The 23,050-nt window shown below is 34.1% G+C and overlaps 5 protein-coding genes and 1 long non-coding RNA gene across 6 annotated transcripts in view; 3 read left to right on the top strand and 3 right to left on the bottom strand.

Moving 5' to 3' along the window:
- Positions 1-4: 4 nt before the first annotated feature.
- LOC115444036 (protein FRA10AC1 homolog) lies at positions 5-7,917 on the bottom strand. Its single transcript, XM_030169654.2, has 5 exons — positions 7,662-7,917; positions 4,531-4,815; positions 3,356-3,515; positions 809-1,030; positions 5-127 (listed from the first exon to the last, which is right to left on the bottom strand). The coding sequence occupies exons 2-5, from the start codon at positions 4,801-4,803 to the stop codon at positions 57-59; spliced, it is 726 nt and encodes a 241-aa protein (XP_030025514.2). The 5' UTR covers positions 4,804-4,815; positions 7,662-7,917; the 3' UTR covers positions 5-56.
- On the bottom strand, positions 4,862-8,063 carry LOC115444020 (zinc finger protein 596). Its single transcript, XM_037440354.1, has 2 exons — positions 7,954-8,063; positions 4,862-7,587 (listed from the first exon to the last, which is right to left on the bottom strand). Exon 2 carries the CDS (start codon positions 7,564-7,566, stop codon positions 6,595-6,597), a length of 972 nt encoding a protein of 323 aa, XP_037296251.1. The 5' UTR covers positions 7,567-7,587; positions 7,954-8,063; the 3' UTR covers positions 4,862-6,594.
- A 550-nt stretch (positions 8,064-8,613) lies between these two features.
- Positions 8,614-12,603, top strand: LOC115444033 (ribonuclease H2 subunit A). The gene is made up of 5 exons (XM_030169652.2): positions 8,614-8,852; positions 9,035-9,264; positions 9,380-9,523; positions 9,930-10,077; positions 12,300-12,603. Exons 1-5 carry the CDS (start codon positions 8,708-8,710, stop codon positions 12,572-12,574), a joined length of 942 nt encoding a protein of 313 aa, XP_030025512.2. The 5' UTR covers positions 8,614-8,707; the 3' UTR covers positions 12,575-12,603.
- Positions 12,604-13,234: 631 nt separating this feature from the next.
- On the top strand, positions 13,235-16,563 carry LOC115444040 (E3 ubiquitin-protein ligase RGLG1). Its single transcript, XM_030169657.2, is given in 4 exon segments — positions 13,235-13,524; positions 13,526-14,358; positions 15,176-15,311; positions 15,921-16,563. Coding segments are annotated over 4 exon segments (1,077 nt in total). The 5' UTR covers positions 13,235-13,444; the 3' UTR covers positions 15,949-16,563.
- Positions 16,564-18,694: 2,131 nt separating this feature from the next.
- LOC119189807 lies at positions 18,695-21,973 on the bottom strand. Its single transcript, XR_005112625.1, has 2 exons — positions 21,905-21,973; positions 18,695-21,439 (listed from the first exon to the last, which is right to left on the bottom strand). It is a non-coding gene; the product is annotated as an uncharacterized LOC119189807 (long non-coding RNA).
- A 112-nt stretch (positions 21,974-22,085) lies between these two features.
- The window catches only part of LOC115444030 (protein unc-13 homolog 4B), a 43,708-nt gene continuing 42,743 nt past the window's right edge, over positions 22,086-23,050 (top strand). Inside the window, 1 exon segment of the mRNA XM_030169642.2 lies at positions 22,086-22,175. The gene's annotated coding sequence lies outside the window, so the exon portion shown is untranslated.

Below are 23,050 nucleotides of genomic sequence, written 5' to 3'. Positions count from 1 at the left end.
TGAAATAAAAATAAATATTTTATTTGATTTTTAATTACTTTATTTTTTAAGTCATTTTATAGTAATAAGTCTTCCAAATAATTTTCAAATTCTTCCTCCCGTGACTTTTCTTCTAATTCCTGGGTACCTGTAAATTTATTTTTAGAATATTATAAAAATCTATTCAGATTGGTATTATTCTATCTGATCCGGCTCGAAGGACCAAAAGTTAAGTACGCGCTTGATATATAGGTAGTTAATAATACAAATATTGAGCACGCACAACCTAACGCAGTCGTATTGATTTGCGAACTGACTTGATTGTTTAATATTGCCTCATACATTACACTGTCAAGTGTCAATAATCTTTTCCTTTGAAACAACTTTTGTATAATTTTCTGACCCTGCCCCTATAACCCTGGATATGTAATATTAGGGGACAGGGACACGTTAAGTTTCGACTTTCGATACAAACTGGTGAATAAAGCGATTCGTTTGTACTCTATGTCCCCTCTAGGGGACAACGGGGATAACTTCGTTGCATTGTGCCCAAGTGGGCCACATCGCGAGGTTTTTTCCCATTTTCCACCAGTGGAGGACAACGGGAATAGATGGTACGAGTCAGTTCGTACGACTCACATACAGAAAATATAAAGAAACTAAATGTTAAACAATATAGTAGTTCGTATAAAGAAATTGTTTGTGTTGGATACCTACACTAGAAGTTATTGAAAATTGGGTAGTTAATGTGTATACCTACCATGTATTTCTAAGAGATATGGAAAAGATAAAATGAATATAATATGAAATATTCTATAGAATTCTTAACCTTTTTTCCACAACGATTCGTCTGCATTAGTCACGGTTTCATCCGCTGTAGAAGTGCAAGGTTCGTCCGACGCGCCGGGAGATGTCCTAGGAGATTCTTCTATCTCACTATCACTTCCATCTTTATTCTTTTCCTTTTTTCTCTTATGATTCTTCTTCAGCCTTTTAACTTCGCGTTTTTTAGATTTATAGTTGAGTTTATTGGAACATTCCGGACATAAGCCTGGTAAGGAAAAATCGATAATATCTAGTAGTATAGAAATCTGAAGATAATGATAATCGATGCATCAGTAGGTATCTAGGACTACATCCCTTGAAAACTGTGAGGAAAATTAACGAGATGAATGAATGAATACAAATTCTATAATGCCAGGCACACATATCTTTTCGATTCCCGTTATGTTCCTTGGGGTTTTTAATAGGCTACTAATGACTTGCGTTATTATTCCATTTATAAAAAGAAATCTGTTAATAGTCTTATGTGGTTTAATATCCTATTGATGTTCTCTAATAGGATGACTAACGGATGAAAGGAAAAAGGTAGGAGAAATATCTAACGAGCAATCGCTCCGCTTATATTTATAAAACCTATAGTCCATTGAAATGTTACATTTTTTAGGCCTTACCTTGCGTTTTTTAGAGGACGCAATTTTATTTTTTTGAAGTGTAGAGGGGGTCAGTCTAAAGCTAAAACCAAGTTTGTGGGGTCGCCACCCTTGTCCCACGGCCGCCATCTTGAAAATAGGGGTTGAAATGGTTTTTACGATGTATCTCTTAAACTATTTATCTGACAAAAAAATGTATAAACATTTTTTGTTGCAAATTAAATTCTCTACAACTTTGGTCTAGTAACTTTTGTCGTAGAACTATAAATAAAAAGTTATAAGCGAAAATGTTAAGAAATTCAATGTTAAGCAATGTCCATTGCAACGTCATCAGAACGTGTGTTTATAAGGTTCATAATACTTTTTTGTACTCTCATTAATACCCAAATACCCAAGGGACCATTAGGGAACAAAAGAACATCTGCCTGCTATTATTATTATTATTTCTAACCTCTTATTGTAAGAATAGCTGATAATATTGTGTTGAAGTTGTCGTTCAACTTATATCTTTTAGTTGTGCTACATATTTTTGAACGTGCGGATGTATTTTATTCTGTTTTTAATTGTGAAGACGATTTCGAATGATTTTAGCCACGATTTTAACTTGAGTGAAAACTACTTTTTTTTATTAGCATTTTGACTTTTAAAAGTCTTTAAAGCACAGCACAACTAAAAGATATAAGTTGAACGACAACTTCAACACAATATTATCAGCTATTCTTACAATAAGAGAGGTTAGAAATAATAATAATAATAGCAGGCAGATGTTCTTTTGTTTCCTAATGGTCCCTTGGGTATTTGGGTATTAATGAGAGTACAAAAAGTATTATGAACCTTATAAACACACGTTCTGATGACGTTGCAATGGACATTGCTTAACATTGAATTTCTTAACATTTTCGCTTATAACTTTTTATTTATAGTTCTACGACAAAAGTTACTAGACCAAAGTTGTAGAGAATTTAATTTGCAACAAAAATGTTTATACATTTTTGTCAGATAAATAGTTTAAGAGATACATCGTAAAACCATTTCAACCCCTATTTTCAAGATGGCGGCCGTGGGACAAGGGTGGCGACCCCACAAACTTGGTTTTAGCTTTAGACTGACCCCCCCTACACTTCAAAAAAATAAAATTGCGTCCGCTAAAAAACGCAACCCCAAATGTAACTTTTCAATGGACTACTATGATAAATCAACATTTGGGGCTAATGCCGATGTAGTTGCATATATTATGTGTCCGCCTGAAATTACATGTGCAATGTGCATATGTCAATATTACGCGACACAGCATCGACCGGATGATATCGTTAGTGATTATATGTCGCGGGAATTGTTATAAATCTGTCTACTACACAATGACTGCCTCGGTGGCGTAGTTGTATTGCACGTCCGGTACAATAGCGCTCTAAGGTCCTGGGTTCGAATCCCGGGTCGGGCAGTGATATGTGGGTTTTTCTGCTCAGTATCAGCCCGGAGTCTGGAATTTGTGCCCGATATGGCGATAGGCTCGCCCCTATCATATCATGGGACGGAACATACTTGGCGAAAAGTGGGTGCCCTAGTTGCGCCTCTGCATACCCCTTCGGCGATAAAATGCGTGATGTTATATACTACACAATATGTAATGTAAGGTGGTAAGTATATAAAGATTTTGTAATAATTCTCATTTGTACCACTGGGCAGGCTGAACTTCGGTACATTTGGGTGTGCCCAATACCTACACAAGACCAGTTTTTCGCATTATCATAAATTTATGAAAATAAGGTAAGTAGCGAAAAATCTCCTTTTCTAAATTTTAACTTTTAACGTATGGATGAGGAAATTGGAAAATTAACGATGCACGTCGACAACGGTAAGTTATACGCAATATTTTCATCTTTGTTGTGCGAAAAATTTTAGTAGAAATCAGGCTAGTCTAGGAAGTAAAGATATCTACTTACGAAGTTTCACCAGAGCATTTTTCTTCTCTCTGTTTTCAATGTAGGCAAAATTAACTTCCCATGACTTAAGATCGCGATCATTGTTACATGGTTTGCTGCCACATAGAAACTGGCCTTTACCGAGTACTACCTCTTTTTCTATACGCCATCGAAGAGCGACCTAACAATGAACATAATGTTATATTATTATTTTTTACTTATATGTAGCTTTTATCGACCAACCAGAAAAGGTCGCTCGTAAATCTCTTAATGTCGCGCTTTAAAACTTCGGCGATGTCAGTTCGTTGCTCCTTATTGTCGTCTATGTTGTCTTAATAGCGTTTGTCGCCAGTCGATCAGCACCGTCTCTCGGTTTTAGCTCGGCGCGCCCCTTACATAAAACGTAAAAGTATGAAAATGTTACGTTTGCCGGAAGAAACACCGCAATCAGGTAAACAAGACAATTGGGCCAATATAGATGTGTCTCCCCGGTCAAATAGAATATTGGCGCGTTTTTTATGGTATTCGCAATACATGGAATGGTTGTCTTAAAAGTATTATATTACTTATTTAAGTAAGTACTTAAAAGGACCATGGTAATTATACGTTATATGTATGAAGGTAATAAAATATATTTAAGTACTTCCTGCTCATATGGACCTATGTATTAATTATAATATGAATACAAAAATAACAAATTGTTAAGAACAGTTTGCTTTATGATTTCATCCGTTAGAAAACGGTTAAAGTTAAACACAGGCGCGCATGTCGTCGATCCTTTTCAATAGCGGCAATGGATCAGACAGATGTGCGTTACTGTATAACAGAGTGGGGTGAATATCTGATTCTATATTTAGCCTACAGAAAGGCAGTACGGCCATTGTTCTGTTCCCCAGTATTACAGACAAAGGAAGGTCTCCCGGGCAAAAAAGGCAATTGAGTTAAATAGGGGACCGACCCCATTTGAGCCTTAAAGCTAGGGGAATGCTTTAAACTCGCGTGAATTATGCGCTCTTTGGACTTTGCTGGTAATAGTAAATAAGTATCGTTTGATAAAATACTTTATCAAAAAATGCAAGATTCGTAAAAGTAATAAGTAAAGAATTATTTCCCGATTATACCTTATAATATTAGGTATAGGTATACCCAAGGGTTCCGCCTATTCCAGGAGCATCTACGAGTATTAATAAACTTACTTTATTCTCTTTATATCTGCTCAAATCACAAATGCAATACTCTTTGAAGAGCTTGTCATAGTATTTTTTTGCCAATTGTTTCTCCCAAGTATCTACTACATCATCTTCCTCCCACAGAAACTGATGGTTTTCTCTTATAACATCGAGATCAGTTCTATCTTTGGACGTGTCTCGTTTCAACTGTGCCGTAGAGCCCTTTGTGTTCAGAGAATATAAATTAATAAGATATTTATGTAATTCATATGGATTAAGATTACGCAATCTCGCTGACATCGTAAGCGTAACCTAGAACAAATGGAAAATCACCTCTTTAGTTAGAAATAAAAGATGATTTGCAACAAACAACTCTTTAATAAAATTGAAAATTATTATTACATTTTCCATAAAATACTTTATATAAATCAAACGGATCTTAAGCTAATTGTCATGATGAATTAATAACAAAGTGCATTTTTGATAACTATTACAATTTTATTTGTAACTCACTGTCAATAAATAAAAGGTACACCTAGGTTGCCTTTGTGCATCATTTAATATCTACTCTGAATATTATTGTCAGTCTTGTAGATTTTTGTTAAATTTTATCATTTGGCTCAATATCAAATACTTATCTACAAACAAGTCATGCAAGTTAAACATATAAATCATTATTTATTAAATACAATAAATATATTAAAATATTATTTATTATTGCCTATTTTTTTAACTAGACAATATTTAATTTGATTTTATATACAGACCATTTTTAAAGTAAGAATGTGGCACAAATGAAATAAATGAATGATTTTACCTTTGGTTTTTATAGCCAATTTAAACATATGTATATAATAAGTATTATAATATATAATCTGAAAGTATCTCAGATTGTATTAGAGATATTTCAGTACAGTGTAGCATATAACAACTATAAAATTAGACTTATCTCCTTGATAAATATGTGCAGAATTAAATATTTGTGATGTTTCAAACTCTGCTCTACTATACAAAACCTACATCTAGCATAAAATTAATTGATCGAAATTATTTATTCTCAACCTTGTTTATTAACGAGACCATCAAGAAAGAAGTTTGTGTGCCTCTGTTTTAATGCACTAGTGCAAATATTTATCACCTGTGTTACAAACCCCTAAAACATCCCAGGTGTTTGTTAAATATACTACAGATGTTGTTTTTTCAGTTTGGCAAACCTATAGGCATTACCATGCACCTAATATCCTATCATCATTATTATCTAAATTATTTGGTATATTTGTAGTCTATGTGTATAGAATAGGCACATTAAAATATGTTATTGCTTTGGTTACAACACAGTATAATTAGAATCACTTGAAATACTTATCTAAAATTTGGCAAAAGTACACCTTAAAATTGGTATTTAGTACCTTGCATAAAAGGTATACAAAAATATAATATATTAAAGCTCTTAAGTGAAGCAGGAACAAGTGAACAATTTTGTGACATCAATTTTGTGGAACACTTCAGTTTTATTACAGTATATCTTTTCCCTATCTAATGTAAACATTACAATAAGGCTATCGGAATCTTTGGACATTTGACCTATATCATCATTTTATAATATCACTTTATCATATTTAAAAGGCAACTTTGGATTGAGATATGTGAAACCTTAACATAGAGCACCTGTAAAGGCATTTTCCTAACAATCTATATTATCCCAAACATGCAGAGTGAAAATTGCATAAATAAAATCCTTAATTTAAAAAAAGCAACTAAAGCAAGCACACATGAGTGTGTCAACACTCAAACATTTTTAACACACCATAATGACTAAATTATGAACTAGATCATAGGTATTTTGATTTGGTATAAACAAAGTTAAATCTAAATTTTTGGCAATAAGAGAAAAAGAAATCAAGACTATATGAAAAGCATCACACACCATTTTAAGAATTCTATATTGGCGTGAATTAAATAACCTAAACTGTATATTAATCATAAATTTCATCTAAAATGCAATATGCAATATTTATAGAAGCGCAAATTATTTACAGAACTGTGATGCAATTCATTGTTTAGTATTACATTCCCTACATTATATAAAAGTTATCCATGTGTTTTCTCATGTTTTTTCATATTATCTGAACGAGTGAAAGCTTTGTCACACACACCACAGTAGTAGGATTTTTGTTTGGTGTGAACAGTCATGTGACGAGACAACTCACTCTTAGTAACAAACTTCTTCTCACACACTGTGCAAGCATGTTTGCGAACATTTAGGTGGAATTTCATGTGAATTGACAAGGAACTGGACTGAGAGAATGCCTTGTGACAAAGTTCACATACAAAAGGCCTCTCTCCAGTGTGTTTACGGAGATGGTTCATAAATCCTGTCTTCGTATAGTCTTTCTGGCAGAGGTGGCAAAAACTAGATTTTGAATCCAACATCCCAGGAAAATGATTGTTCATATGCTTCCGAAGATCCCAGTAACTGGGAAATTTTTCTGAACACATGCGACACGGGTATTTTCTTTCATCGGTGGGTTTGGCACTGCACTGGTGGGCGGCGAGCAACTGTTCGTTTGAAAACATTTGGTTACACTGACTACAAACATGACTAGCTTCAGAGTCGGTTGACAGTGTGACTTCAAGATAGTTTTCAATGGACATCACATTCCCGTTGGAACTATCTGCATCGTCTATCTGAACCTGTGTCATTTGATCCCTATCTGACTCTTCTTTGGTATCCATTTTCTCGTAGTCTCTGTAGTCCAGTAATTCTTTACCTGAGTTGTTATTGTCGGGCTCTACGAGATGTAGAACAGGCGATTCGCTTTGTTCCCTGTCGGGAGAAGTTTTTTCGTTGTCCGAGTGCTCTGGTCGTGATGATACGTTGTTATCTGATTCCCAATCATTTTCAACGATCTCTACATCCGAATCGGAATCTTCGGCACTTGAAACCGTATTATTAACTAAATGGAATCCGATATCATCAAATCGTAACACGTTCGAAGGAAGTTTAACCCCCACGATAGCTTGAATCGCCTGCCATGAAAGCTCCTGGGGGTTGTTCTGCATATTAGATCGCACTACTCTAACCTACAAATGAGTTTGTACCGATTACTAGCTTGTTACCTTAAGTCTTAAAAATACATATAAAATCAAAATTTTACCTTTTATGTGCACGACCAATAACAATATTTCAAGAATATTTAGATGACACCTTTGATTTCTACATCTAAAAATATTATGCTATGCACTGGCACTACTCTTTATGGACTTTATGGATTATTTATGGAATAAAGCACAGATTGAATATGGTGTTTCTCATTTATCTTTCATAGACATATAGTGATCTTCTTAATTTTTTAAAAAATGTTAGTAAAATTAAAATTAATGTTATTCTCGATAATATTATTGATGCAATAAACCTGCGATAATAATAATTATTACAACAATACTTACCAACAGAAGCTATTTTCCCACAAGTGACCAAGCAATGTAAAGCAAAGTTTGACCGGTATATCTTGAATGAAAATGTTTGTTTTCGTAATTCGTTGTGAGTTTTGTAGGGATTTTCGACATTTCATACTAAAGCCGTGTATATACATCCGGAATAGGAGTCGTTCTGAATTCAGAGCTGGAATTCAAAAAATGATATTAATGGATATAAACCTTACTAGTCCCATTTTTTTTAACAATAGAAAGAGAACTATGTTTAAATTGTTTTACTTTTGATAAAAAGGCAAATTTCCCGAATATTTAGATTTTATTTTTTTCCACGGTATGACCAGTGTAAAAAAGTGATGCAAAATATTTAATATAAGATTTTCAGGTTTATATTTATTTTTTATTTTAAAAAGGAAATATACATTCAATCCAAATATACTACTATTATAAGGCTATGTGTTACTATTACGAATAATTGTAATACGAATAAAATAGAGAATAGAGAATCCATCTGAATCGTTAATATTTGAAAATAACAGTATTTACATGTAATGTATTACAACGTTATGCGTAATCTGAGTTTTTTGAATAAATATATTCTGAATTCCTCTCTGAATTATTGAAACGGCTGAAAGAGATTTCGAATATATAAGCTCACCCTTATATGATAATCTGTGTATTTTGAATTTTGACATTTACCTTCACTTCACTTGACTAACGAAAGCTTACATTTTACAGAAAGTTACTTTAACATTATTTATATTACACAATGAAATCGTTGCAAGATTTGGAAGATTTTATAAAATCAAAGGAAAATTTCCGCAACTTTCGAAATTACTCTGATGTTCCACCTATATGCAGGTCTGAGGCATGTATGCTTGGAGTGGACGAAGCCGGGCGCGGACCGGTTTTAGGTATGTAATATACAAATTAATTGTTGACAGTAGAATTAATTTGTATCAAAAGTGTGTGAAATTTAAGAGTTATATAATAATTAATAAGTTGTGTAACCTACTACTTTCCATTTATCGCTGCCGAATTGTGAAGTTGAGTTGAGTAGGTTATTTTCATTTAGAAGGATATTCGTTATTTTCAGGTCCAATGGTTTATGGTGTTGCTTATTGTCCAATAGGCCAGAATAGCGTGCTTGAAGCTTTAGGTTGCGATGATTCCAAAGTACTGAAAGATACAAAGAGAGATGAAATATTAACAAAAATGTTTACTGAGGATGATTCCCTTAATAATGTTGGATGGGCAGCAGAGATTATCTCACCAAACTATATTTCAAATTCTATGTATAAGAGAGCCAAACATTCTTTAAATGAGGTTGATATTTATATGTTCATATTTTTTTTTTAATATTCACAAGAAGTATAAGCTAATTCTTGTGCAAGTAATAATGAATACCTGGCATATTATATAGAATAAAAATGTGTTAAAGGTGTCAATGAACTCGGCTATAAATCTTATCAAAGATGTTGCAGAAAGAGGAGTGAATATAACTGAAGTTTATGTGGACACAGTGGGGCCGCCAGAGAAATATCAGGCTAAATTGTCAGAGATATTCCCAAACTACAAAATAACAGTAAGATTTTTTTTGTTACTTTATTTTTAAATTTAAATAGTGACTGTTGGAAATAATGAGATACTCTTCACAATAAATAATAATAATAATAAATATGTATTAATAATACATAACCCATAATATTTGTTATATTATGGGTTGTGTATTGCTCAGTAGGGAACACACCAAGATTTTTATTTTCTAATTGGAGATATCAGGAATGCTAATCCAAATAATCTTTTACCTTTCAACATATTTTTGTTAAAATTGTGCTGAGTTATTAAAACATAGATTTATAGTTTATTATCACAAAGGAATTATTTTATGTATTCCTTATTCCTTATTCATTTCCTTTTCCACTACCACTTATTCTAGGGATTCATTTTTTAGAATATAATATTTATCAAATATCTTGATATTTTTCCAGGTAGCTAAGAAGGCTGATTCTTTGTATGCAATTGTTTCTGCTGCAAGTATAGTAGCAAAAGTGACTCGAGATCATGCACTTAAAGTGTGGCAATTCCAAGAAGGCTTAGACATAGATCACACTAAATTTGGGAGTGGATACCCTTCAGGTATGTTCTAAACTTTAGAAAATAAGGCAATAACAGTGATTCAGATGTATCTGAATTCACACAGCGAAAATCATAGTTCTCTTTTGAAATTATGATGCTATAGACCTAATATTATGAAATGGTGGTTGGACTATGGCAGTACTACCAACTTATTAAAAACTCTCATGTGGTGATAGCTTGTTGTAGCTCATGTCAAGAAGAAATTTTTGATACAAATAGTGAAAGTGTGTCTATAATATGAATATTCTATTTATCATACATACATATAGTTAAAAATGTAAACAAGTAATTGACCATTCTTCAGATTATATTTATTGTAGTGTCTGTAAAATAACTGTTGATTTCATTACACAATCCCAATAGCAATTTTCAATTGATTGTGAAACTGAAAAAATCAAAATGAAGTTTTTCTTACATACAAATGACTTATTTTGATTGGTTTAATCTCGCGATGATATTGAATGATATAGATAACTAAAATATTAAAACCCCGATAAAATCCGAAAAATAGTTTAATTTTAATTGAATAATATAGCTTATTATAACAAATACAGTTTTCATAAATAGACAATTGGCTATTTACATAACTGGAACTAGCTTGTGGATACATTTTTTATAACCCTATGTATAATTTATTTGATTGTTTAGTTGTTTTGAGCAATGTCACCAACTCCCATTATTTATATTTTTTACTCTTTAATATATAAAGCTGAAGAGTTTGTTTGAACGCGCTAATTTCGGAAACTACTAAATCGGTTTTGATTTTTTTTTACTAATAGGAAGCTACATTATTCCTGAGTGCTATACACTACTTTTATCCTGGGAAACAATGAAGCTTGACTTCTATCCCGATAAAACTTTGCCACGCGGTCGGAGTCGCGTGCAAAAGCTAGTGAAATATACAATAATACTGTGTTCGGTAAAACGAAATTCACGTAACAATTCACGTAATCTCTCTTTTCCGATAAACAGTAAATCTTTCTATACAAGAGGTGATAGATTTCGCGACTGTCGGTCCGTCACACACATTGTACATACTTATTAGATGACTTGCTATATGCAAATGTTCTGAACGGATCCAATAGAATGCTATATACATATGTATTAAGAATGTCACTTAAATCGAAAGTTATACATGTGCGTTCTGAAGATTATTATTTTGTAGGTATAAAAAACGTATTAACAAAATTATCTTTTTTGAATAACGGCAAAATTAGTCGAGAGTTGTATTTAATTCTATACATTTGAATAGTTATATTACAACGTAGACATAAATCTCTAGTTGTTTTGTAAATGAAACTTTCTAATTAATATTAACTTCTAGTTATATTTTTTACTGGTATAGGTATATTTACAAACAGTGTTGCATGTAATTATTTATGTTAAGGCCTTCCTCCGACCAAACGGCCTTGAGTATTCGTTCCGTACATTTACGGCGCACGAGTTATAGCGAGAATATGTAAAGATTTACAAATAATTGCTTTAAAAAAATAATTATAGATCTTTTTGTTAATTTAAACTATCAAAATGTTCTTTATTGAATTGTCTATGTAATGGTATTGGTTTCAAATTAATATGTGTGCTTTAGGAGGAGATGTGAGGAAGCAATAATTTTAGTGGCCTTTTGCATTGTGAAATTAATAAATCAATATTCACATTGTAATCAATTTTAGAAAAACACACTTAAGATTACATATTGTAGTAATATGATATTATTTTTTTTGGTATAGTATTATAAATTTTCAATGGATAGAATCCTAAAGTACGACTAGCGCGCCTTTTTTGCTGAGGGCACCACCTTAAAGTAATCAATTGTTTTGTTGTTAATTCATTAACGATATGCATTTCACATTTTTATTTTGTAACTTAACTTTTATAGCTTCCACACATAGTAAGTTCATAATATAATATTTTTAACACATCTAACAAAAGTCGTGTGTCACATCAAAAGTGCACTGAACATATAATTAGGATAGCTGGTACGTTTCGGAGATACCTATCAACGTCTTGTCAGTTGACTGTAGAGTGGAGATGTGGAAGTCTTATAGTTCTCATATTGTTTTTGTTCTCGTGTTCGCGGTTTCTTTGTAATCATGATAATTGCACCAGAAATAAATATATATTGCAGTAAACAAATAAAATGATTACTTATGCTTAATCTTTTATACTTAACAATATAATATTTATCTTCATATACCTGTAATCTATATACTTCTTTACAGATCCAACGACTCAGAAATTTATGAGCGAGCAAATAGACAATGTTTTTGGATACCCTCTACTAGTAAGATTCAGTTGGTCCACTGCTGAAGTTATGTTGAAAGAAAAAGCGGCGGCTTGCACTTTTGAAGAAGTCGATGACGAAGGAACTACAAAGAAACCTACAAAATCAATTAGTTCATTCTTTTCACCCAAAAAAGAAGGTGAAGCAAAACGCAGAAAAAGTCATAAGTTTTTTGCAGAAAGACATTTAAGTGTTTGTAACGTTTTTGAGTAATAAGTGAAATAAATAGACTGAAATTTGAATATTCTTTTAATTCTTGGAAATTGCCATTGTTATTTTCTTATACACTACACTTGACAATCATACACACCCCAAGTGTATTTTGAAAGCCGCAATACGACACTATTCTATACCCCATATAGAATAGTTCGTATTGCGGCTTTCAAAATGGTGATGAGAAGGTAACGACTACCGAGTACTACTCGTGTTTTCTAACAATGCAAAGTATTGCTGTTTAGTTATGCTTCGAGGGCTCATGATTATTGTTATGTTAAATCAGAGATGAAACGCCTTTAGGTTATATTTGCAAGTAAAAATGAGACTGCGGCGCATCACTGATCAGTAGAAATCGGAAGTAATTTATGCAGGTGTCGTGGTCTCACAATACAATGTGTATTTTATCATCTTGGCGTAGTTGGTAGAATACCAATACTAAATAATTTCGTTTGTCACACTGTGGTTATTTTGTTAAATGCAGTGCATTTTGGTGATATGTTCAGTGATACGGTTAATGGTGTATTGCGAGTCTTTAGTACTGCGACCGACAGTTAATACGTACATATAAGGGCACATTATTGTTAGTGTAACAGCCGATAAAAATGACGATAAGACTTTCACAGATAAATTGTTGCCTATAAAAGATGTGCATACGTGATGAAAGGTCCCGAGGACCGGCGGGCGCATCCAAGAAGGCAGGCGGGCGTGCGCGCCTCGGCCGGTGCGGCCACATTAGCATGCGAGCCGCCGCACGCGCCACCTACTTACCATGAGCAATGCGGAACGCGCCTGGCTCACTCAGAGAATTTAATTGTGTTCCATTATCATATTTAGGTTCTTTTACGGTAAGTCAAAAGTGAAAACTGAATGGGACTCGACGTCGCTTGTCATTCGTCAGCTGCGATCGATGGCGACAACTTCTTTCCGGCTTCTACTCGACGATTAATAAAAAATGGCGTTACTTCGGCACTGTTCAGCAATATTGGCACTAAGTGCATGCGTCGCGGCGATTCTCGGACCTGCAGGAAACTCCACGAAGACTGCGTCTCTGAAAGCGGATTCATACTTAGATGCATACTCGAAATCAAGAATAGATGCTGAGAAGGCGAAACAAGGCGTGATCATAGTAACAGCGAAAGACGGAGAGAAGAAAATCTCAAATCGCGACGACAGCTACAGCTCTGGCTATGACTACACTCCCTCGTACTCAAGCGACAGTGGCTTCAGTTCTTCTGGACCCTCGGACTTGTCCGGACCGTCCAGTAGCTACTTACCGTCATCGAGTCACAGTTCGTCGACCGTAAAGTTTGAATCGGATATAACGTACGATGCACCACCTAATACGTACGGTCCTCCGTCGCAAAGTTACGGGCCACCGACGCAGACTTACGGCCCTCCTGCTCAAACTTATGGGCCTCCTGCGCAAACTTATGGCCCACCTGCGCAAACTTATGGCCCGCCTGCGCATACTTACGGACCACCCGCGCAGACGTACGGGCCTCCAGTCCATAAGCCATTGCCTCCCATATACGGACCCCCTATGAAACCTTCTTACCCAGTTCCCTACGGAGCGCCATCTTTGGGATTTTTCGACAAACTTGCCTTTAAACTGGACATCCTTACCATTGGAAAATTGATGTTGAAGTTCCTGATATTCAAGAAACTTGTGACAATGCTCGCGGTTGTGTGCATGTTGCTGGTGATACCAAAACTTATTTCCTTTAAGAAAGACGGAAATTCTAATAAAGACGAAGATGAACGCAGTTTTGGCAGGAGTAACAGTGAGTTTTTTTTTAATTATATATATAGGCTATGTTTATGTTTTGGCGATTATTAGTTGAGTTATAATTACAATAATGTAAAGCGTAAAATAGCATCGGCTTCTATAATTATAACAAAATATTTACATTTTAATTAAGTAACCATATTATAAGTTCACGCTATTTCCCCGGGTAGGTAACGGTGCAGGAAAAAGCGTAGTTTGCTGTAAAGTATTTTGCTCGTAAAGTATTTTGTTACCCGTTTCCGGGGTCATATCTAGGTCTTACTGGTTTTAGGGCCTAACAATACAGGCATTAGAATACTTCGAACTTATATGAATGTCCATCGTGTTATTATGATTTTGAGATTATAATTAAAATGCGAATATATTCATCAATTTGTTAAAAATAATGTAGGTATTTGCACTTAATTATAATTAGTGTTCAAGTAGCAAACAAAAGTTAATAATATGAGTTTTTAATAATTACCCATGCAATAACAATTACAGTTAATCAGATATATAATGTGCTGCTGCCAATAACTATTAAAATTTTCATTGAAAATAATCACTTTATTAACAATATCAGACAGATATTACCAAGGTTTGCCTTTCGAATTAACTGCTAGGAATTTACGATGCAGTTTTAAAATAATTGCAATCTACAACGGTTTTAAGGTGGGATTAGGTATTGTATTCGATTCCCGGTCGGTCAAATATTGAAAAATACTTTAAAAAAATATTTGCCATTGATTTTCTGTCCAACATGGCGCCGGGCTCTACCCTTAAATGGTAATTTTAATAGCTTAAGTAACGATTGGTAACTTCTGTCTGTGTAGTTGAGGAGTTGACATCAGTGCAGCAATTGTTAGAGCGCGCCATATCAGTATACAGAAGGCAGGAGCCGAACTGCGGAGTGGCATGTCGTGCACGAAGGGTTCTTGACGACGTTTACGAATTTCAACCTTACATCAGGTGAGTAAAACCGCTTTTAAATTACACGTGGTTAGCATTTTAAATAAATAACATCAACAATAAAAGATTGTAAGGTTTAAAAATGTTGAAGTAAAGAAATCTTGCCTAGTTCTAGTTCACATTCCGCAACAAACTATAATGTTAAATTTAAAAATAAATATCTCAGTAATAAGTAATTGCCACAAATTATACTATTTAATTTTATCCAGACAAATGAACAGCTAATTAAAACAGACTTGCGCAGTGCACACAGTGGGTTTTGTTTCTGTGAACGTACGGCCTCATTTGGACAAGACCCAAAATAATATAATATACTATAATACTTAGGTAATATAACAGTATAACGTTGTCATTATACGAATTTTATGTTTGCTAAAGAAATCAAAATTACTCATCTTAAATAAATTATGATATTCCATTCTTGTTTCCGTGGTGCTGTTCCTAAGCTTTAGCCACCATCCATTTTAACCGACTTCGAAAGCAGGAGGTTAGGCACTCAATTCGTCACTAATTTCGTATTTTTTTCTGTTTCATCAGCATTCAATGGTTGTAACATTAATTTAAAATTTTATAGGCACATACATACTTAATCATATTTTTTCTTTTCAGGCAAGATGCGTTTACCTCAAATTCGTAAATACAACTGGTTGTTCACGAAAGAGTGAAGTTCGGTGCCATCGGGATTAGTCTGACAAATTATAGGATTATTTATTTTGTTATTTATTTAATTTATAATAGATAGTTGTTATTTATGCAATTAAAGTATTTTTTCAAATTTCGAGTAATTTTGAGCTTCTCACGTAATATCCCCGACATCGTTACCAGTCATAAACATTTTATTCGTATACTACTTATAGATGTATGTAACTTTGTACAAATTATTTTAGAGACTAATCAAAACAAAAGTAAAGTAGATTACTTAGTATTTTTATTAGATTTAGTATAGGGACGATTAAATGGGCATCTAAATGGTAAGATATGATCAACATATATTATGCCTCACTGACTGCTTTGGTGACGTCGTTGTAATGCGTACACAGTACGAGTACGATTGCCGCGCTGAGATCTTGTGTTCGAAGCCATTGGGTCGGGCCAAAAATAATTGTGATTGGGATTTTTCATCTTAAAAATTACTCAGTGACGGTTCGGAGTCTGGAAGTTGGCGGTAAAATAACCCCATTCGGAAAGTACATAAAGCCGTTGGTCTTGCGTTTGATCTCTCTCTCTGGTCATGTCGGATTACCGTCTCATTGGACTATGAGAGTGAAGGAACAGAGTGCACCTGTGTATTGCGCATACACTTGTGCACTATAATATCTCCTACGTACTCCGCTGAGATTGACCGCCGTGGCCGAAATTCGGCTAGGAAGGTTTCCTTTGCCGCACAAAATAAGTATTATTTAGATAGTACATATGTACTTTGATGGTGAAGTCTTAATGACTTAACATAAATACTGCACGTACATAAATACGCGATAATCTTAGATTAACTACATGTTAAGTTCGGTAATAAGTTATCCATCATGTTTTATCAAAACTCGGTTGTAATAATATGTGAGTCACAGATGTCTTAAATTCGCATTTACGAAATTACGATAAACTGCGGTATACACTATACATATAAGTTTATAAGAAGTTTGGCTGTTTCTTGTTTACCCTGTTTATATCTTGTAACAGTAACTACATGCTTGTATGTCGCAATTTTGGAGAAATTCTACTTTCTCCAAATGTTGATCAAAGGCCAAGACCTGATATGTTCATAATGCTACACACGGTCCCGTAACGATCGTCACTGCATACTAATGTAACGCTTGATACGTCATTGTTCGCCTGTTAAAGAACAATTAAACAATTGGGTGACGATACCATAGTTGGTATGTACGGGGTTAGTCGCACGAACACGCAGGGAAAGTATTTGAAAGTATGTATTAGTATTGATTTATGTCAAGAAATTAGGGTTTTAGAATATTTTAAAGTGCATGACACTTCGAGGTTAATTAATTTGTATTCTAAAGACTGTGATTAGGGATACAAATGGCACTTTGCGAGACTAAGTAGTTAGGTACTATCTAGACTGCTCCGGCTCAAGCTCAAAAAACTCAAGTTAGGTACAACTCAGGAAAGCAAACTAATTTGCGTTTAAACGGTCAAGACAAATTATATAGGTACCTACGGCTGCAGAGCGGCACCGCGAAAATACTGAGACGAAGACGTGAAGAGGATAATTCCTTTCAGTTTGGATATCCAAAGATGTTTGTCGGTGGACCAATAATTATAATATATTATTGGGCGTGCTACAAAGGTTTTTGTGGTGCTTAAAATGCTAGCTGGAATGCTTCGGCGTGGTCCGTTCGAGATCCCGTAGTCATTCTAAAGTGCTGATGGAGACCTCAATGGGGTTTTTAGTTTGTAAAAATCCAAGAGGTTTTTAGCATGAAGGAAAAGGTGCCTAATCTGATATATTTTAGTATATGTACCTATACTAATTACCAAAAAAAGAAATGGGTTATCTACCTCACACACGCATATTTGTAATGTCTACACTATCTCTTCTACATATCTATGTAGAAGATGTGGCATTACAAATATGCAGTCAGAATTTTTGTTTATATGATGTAAATGACAAACCTACGACGAATTAAAATTTCGATAAATCCAGCGTAAAATTATGGACACAATACGTAGTAACAAATACTATGTAAATTACACGTCAGATTGACGTTCATCAATTAATACTAAATGTGTGTAAGAATGGTTTAGCAATAAGACATAGTAAGACTACCAAGTTGTATGAATTAATTAAGGGACGCTAAAAAATCAGGATTATTGATTTATGCAACTTTTGACCAAAAATTGCATAAGGAACGGATAACGTTATGACATCGTATGTTTGTTTTTTAGTCAAATATATGTTCAGTAACAGCAGCAGATAGTCTTTTTTTGTCTTTGGTAATTAAAATGTAGTGATGGATAATATTTAATCATTTATTAATAGATTTTAACTATACTAACGAAATATTTACTTAAGAAAGTTAGTGATACTATCCTTTTATTACTCTCGTTTGTAAATGATACGTATATTAAAATAGATATTCCCAAAACGTCCGCCGGAGTTCTAAGAATTTTGGGATAAACATTAGTTACGGAGATCTTATCCTTATTTCAATTGATATACTAATTCTTGGTGGTATACAGGAGGGGCAAACAGTGGTTTTATTATAATTAGTTGCAGAGAGCGACGATCTTAATGCTATAGAATCAGAAGACATTTTGTTCGATATAATTATTTCAACAGTTAATACTTAGTGTGCTTACTAACACTTATTAATAAATCTTAATAGGAATATCATAATATTTGAAAAGAAAAGATTTCTGACGAGGAATTAATCTTGAAGTTTTATTTTATTTTTTTCAGAGTTTACAACTGAGAACACACATAATACACATTCTTTTCACATGTTACAGTATTACGACAGAAGATAGCTGTGATTCTCTACTTAAACTTCAGCATGCATCATAACTTACAGTTTAAACGAATTACAAATTATGAAATAAAAATCGGCGTTATACAGAGAATGTATTATGTTACATATTCACTGTACGTTGTTGTTTTTCTTATTTAAATATCGGCTAGCAGCTTTGAACATGGATTTTGATGAAATATTTATAATCTCACGCAGTTCATCCTGTATATTACTTCATCGTTAATTTAAGCCAATTCAAGCAATTGAGTTACTCTGCAGAGGGCAGTACACGGCCGCTACGCGCCAACCGCCTATTTTATTATTGTAAGTGGTTTCGAGTAAATCTTAAATCCGAAAATATGTTACTGTAGCCGAAGAGTTTGTACATATTTTAAACGGCAAACTCAGAAACTACCAAACCGATCTTGAAATATTTTCCACTAATAGGAAGCTACATTACTCCTGAGTGCTATAGGCTACTTATTATCTCGGCAAAAATATGTTTCCTGAAAAACCTTTCACGCAGGTGAAGTCGTAGGTAAATGCTAGTATTTTATAAAATTGGAGTTAAGCACAAATTTGACATTGAGCGTTGTGCTTATAGAATAAATGGGTGATCTGGTCGAAGCATGAATGTCACGCTCTACTAAACGAATATACGCATCGGATTGATTTATCACAATACACACACAGTTTACACACTTATTAGATCACTAACCATTCACATGAAAGAGAATAATAAAATGAGTTTCTTTGGATTAGAAATCAAAAATTCGGCCGATCATATCAAGATTCAAATGTTTACAAGACTGAGGAAACCACAACGTTAATCGGTGCTTCAGAATTTGCTTTGATGTTCGAAATCCGTATGGAAAGTTATACATTTTCCTCTTGGTTTTTATTTATAATGTGTAATTCCTATATTTAGCCAGTTTATGATAGATAATGTAGATTGTTAATAAACATGACCTTGCAATTAATCGTGTGTTGACAGAATTAACGCATCATTAGATATAAGTGTTGGAAGTTAGTGCGACCTAATTAACTGTACCTACCGCTTAAAATAGTTCATGAATAAATAAACAGATAATACGGTTGATGTGAAAGGCAATGCTCATTGTTCAGTTTGTAGCATTTGGCGGTTTTAGTATTTTCTAGGTGGTAAAGCCTGATTGACGTCTCACGACAGTAAAAGAAGACTTAGGTATTTGCGCAATATCCTTACAAGTAATAATATTTAATGTTTCTGAAGATGATTCTTCTTATTGTAGTGCTTCTACAACTAGTGAAGTTTATTAGTCAACTCAGCATAATATATTCTTTTGACCTTTGCAGCCTTGTCTGACGATGATTGATATTATAGAACTAAACGCATACACCGGTAAAAACTTTAAGATGGCTAATATCTATAACGTAAACCACACACCCTATTACATAATTTCATAGCAGATATTTCAAGGGGAAAAACTATGGCTTTAAGTTTTTTGTTACTACGGATTCAGTTTACATAGAGTCGTTTACCCTTTTGTGTGGTTAATATACATACGTCACAATTTATAAACCGAGATATATAAGGAAAATCCGATGGATGCTTTCAAACTGTTATCTGTGTAAACACGTCATGTTATAGTAAATTTCCAATCCATAATAATTATGGTTAGAGTAAAATAAAAATGTTTATAGTGGGTACGTAGTTAGATTATTGACGTCGGATCGACGTGATTTCCACTTTAGTCGCCACTGGAATGCTCTGAGCGACGTAAGAGCTGGGTTCAGTTTCCAGATGTACCGCGGTTTCCTCGTTTATTTTATTTAACCCTAAAATCTAGTAATATTTCTGATGTTATGGAAGCGCCTGATGATGATACTATTTAAGTAGGTATAAAATTTCATTCGTATTCATCGTTAATCAACTATTCCTTATAACCAACAATAGAGACGTCAATATTATATCTGTGCCACTAAATACGTGACGTTATTACTCATTCCAAAAAAACAAATGACGTTTGGATGAAATCATTATATAATGGACTCGCTAAAAGTAAATTAAAAAATTAATAAGGGCGGGGTCAACACGGGCTATTCGTCGCGACTCGCGAGTAGCGGCGCGACGGGCGGGCGACACCGGCACGACAATGAACTTGGCGGAAGCTGCTGTCACGCCCGCAGCTACAAACAAAGCCCCTCCAAACATTACAGACACACTGATAAACCCACTTCTATGTATTTAGAACAGTTAAAAATTATCACTCAACGACTTACACATTTTTAGAAACTTCAAAGGATATATTTAGGTTGTACATATTTTAGGTTGATGCTCTATGTTACGCTTGGTATAGGTATTAACAAAATAGTTTAATGTATCTAAGCGTGTTTAAAATATGCAAACTGCAGTATTTTTTACGTTTAGATAACTTTTACTTTTATTGTAGGCTACATAAAATAGATCAAATACCAGCTCGTGCAAATAGCTACCATGGTTATTCTTATAAAATGACAACAATGATGATGCTCGCCGCATGGTGTATGGCCTATTTAATGTATTGTGGTGTCGTGGGATGGGCAGGTCGGTGTTGCTGTCAAGTGCAGGATCATTCGCCTGGAACGCTCGCTGGCTCACTGTGGAATCTGCACGTGGTGTCGGCACACGTGTGCGCTGACGCACTATAACAAGAGATTGCGAACATTAAACAACGTATAGTCTTTGGTAACAGATCTTAGATGGAAACGTCTGACGAAAGAAAACGCTTCGCGCAGTGCGGTTTTGTTCATTGTTCCTGGTGGAAAGTGTGTGCGCATCAGTGACTAAATGATGTTAAATCATACATGAATAATTTGAATGTGAGTTGTATAATAACTGTACTCTCATTGTTTTCTATTGTTTACGTGAGATGCCACTTTTTCTTCATTTTCGTTCTAACATAATATACTTAGTGCAGTTTTACGATAAGCTCGATCATGTAGTATTTAGAGAAAAAAAGATAAAAGTTTTTTTGTATTTTTTACTATAATGGACGATGGTGTAGAATAAAACTTAGATACGGCTATACAATAACGAAACACGCTAGACCTACATATTCAGTCAATGCGAACGAACTATTACGTAATTTGTATACCATTAAAGTGTACCGTAATTTACTTCCTTTCTTTTCGAATGTTGGTAAATTAAGATTTTAACGTCACTGGTACCTCTAAAACATATAATTTCGCAACGTCTGAGTTTTATCTCGGATCTCCGAAGATATCTCTTATCATACGCATATCTGTAGGACACATGTGTGCTATGCTGTTATTGAAATATTCATTGAAAACATGTAGGGCACTCGATCTTACTGACGCTTATATTTCATAAAAATACTCAGTGAACCAAAACAACGAAATATAAATAAACTGAACATGGGTATGTACATATAATTTGTTACTTTTCTATGTAGAAATAATTTTAGTTGTGTCTTTGCCAAATTCTTTGCATCATGAGAGCGTTGACACTCTTTCGGCTGCGAATGACCTGTAATCATTTAGAATTTCTTATTTTCGCATTTCCGCCGGCCCGCGTAGAAGTAGGAATTTAATAGGTTCCTGCCGGCAATAGGATGTAGAGGCTAGCCGTGCGAGGGTTTTCGGAAGGACGTTGGCTGCGTTGAGTACCTACCTAATGTTAGAAATCGTCTGTACTTCCTTTGCACTCGTAACCAAGTGCCGTAACGGGTTACTACGTATTTCTATACAACAGCTTGTAATGTGTATTTTACAATTATACCCATATTACTGAGGTTTTTTAACAAAAAATATATTAAATCTGTCTTGAGATTAAGTCTTTTGTCTATCAAATGATCCGTGCTAAATAATTACAAAAAATTTGTTATGTTAATGTGTTAACAATAAAATAAACACTAGTCAGGTATTGCACATAATGAACATTAGGTTAGCATTTTTCTATACTAAAAACATCGTTTAACATGACGTTCACTCTAGTACTTCATATCGCGCTATACAAAGTCATGGCCAGATTAAACTATGGGCTTAGGTAATGGGTTTAAAAATAATCTTCGCAATACAAATATGTTTATGGGTAATCTAAAGCGAAATTGTAAACGAAACTTGGGTTATGAATCAAACATATTGAATATCATGTTTTATTGGTTGATAATAAAAACTTCTCTCTATTAATGACTGTCTCGTTGCTCCTGTACTAGCATTAATTTATCTGGTGTTCCATGCACTTTAGATGGTTACGTAAACTAAAATGTTAGTGAATAAACATAAATACCTAGA

The sequence above is a fragment of the Manduca sexta genome, chromosome 19 (assembly GCF_014839805.1).
Source record: "Manduca sexta isolate Smith_Timp_Sample1 chromosome 19, JHU_Msex_v1.0, whole genome shotgun sequence".
NCBI lineage: Eukaryota > Metazoa > Arthropoda > Insecta > Lepidoptera > Sphingidae > Manduca > Manduca sexta.
Note: the sequence above shows the minus strand (reverse complement) of the source record. Positions and strands in the feature narration are given on the sequence as shown.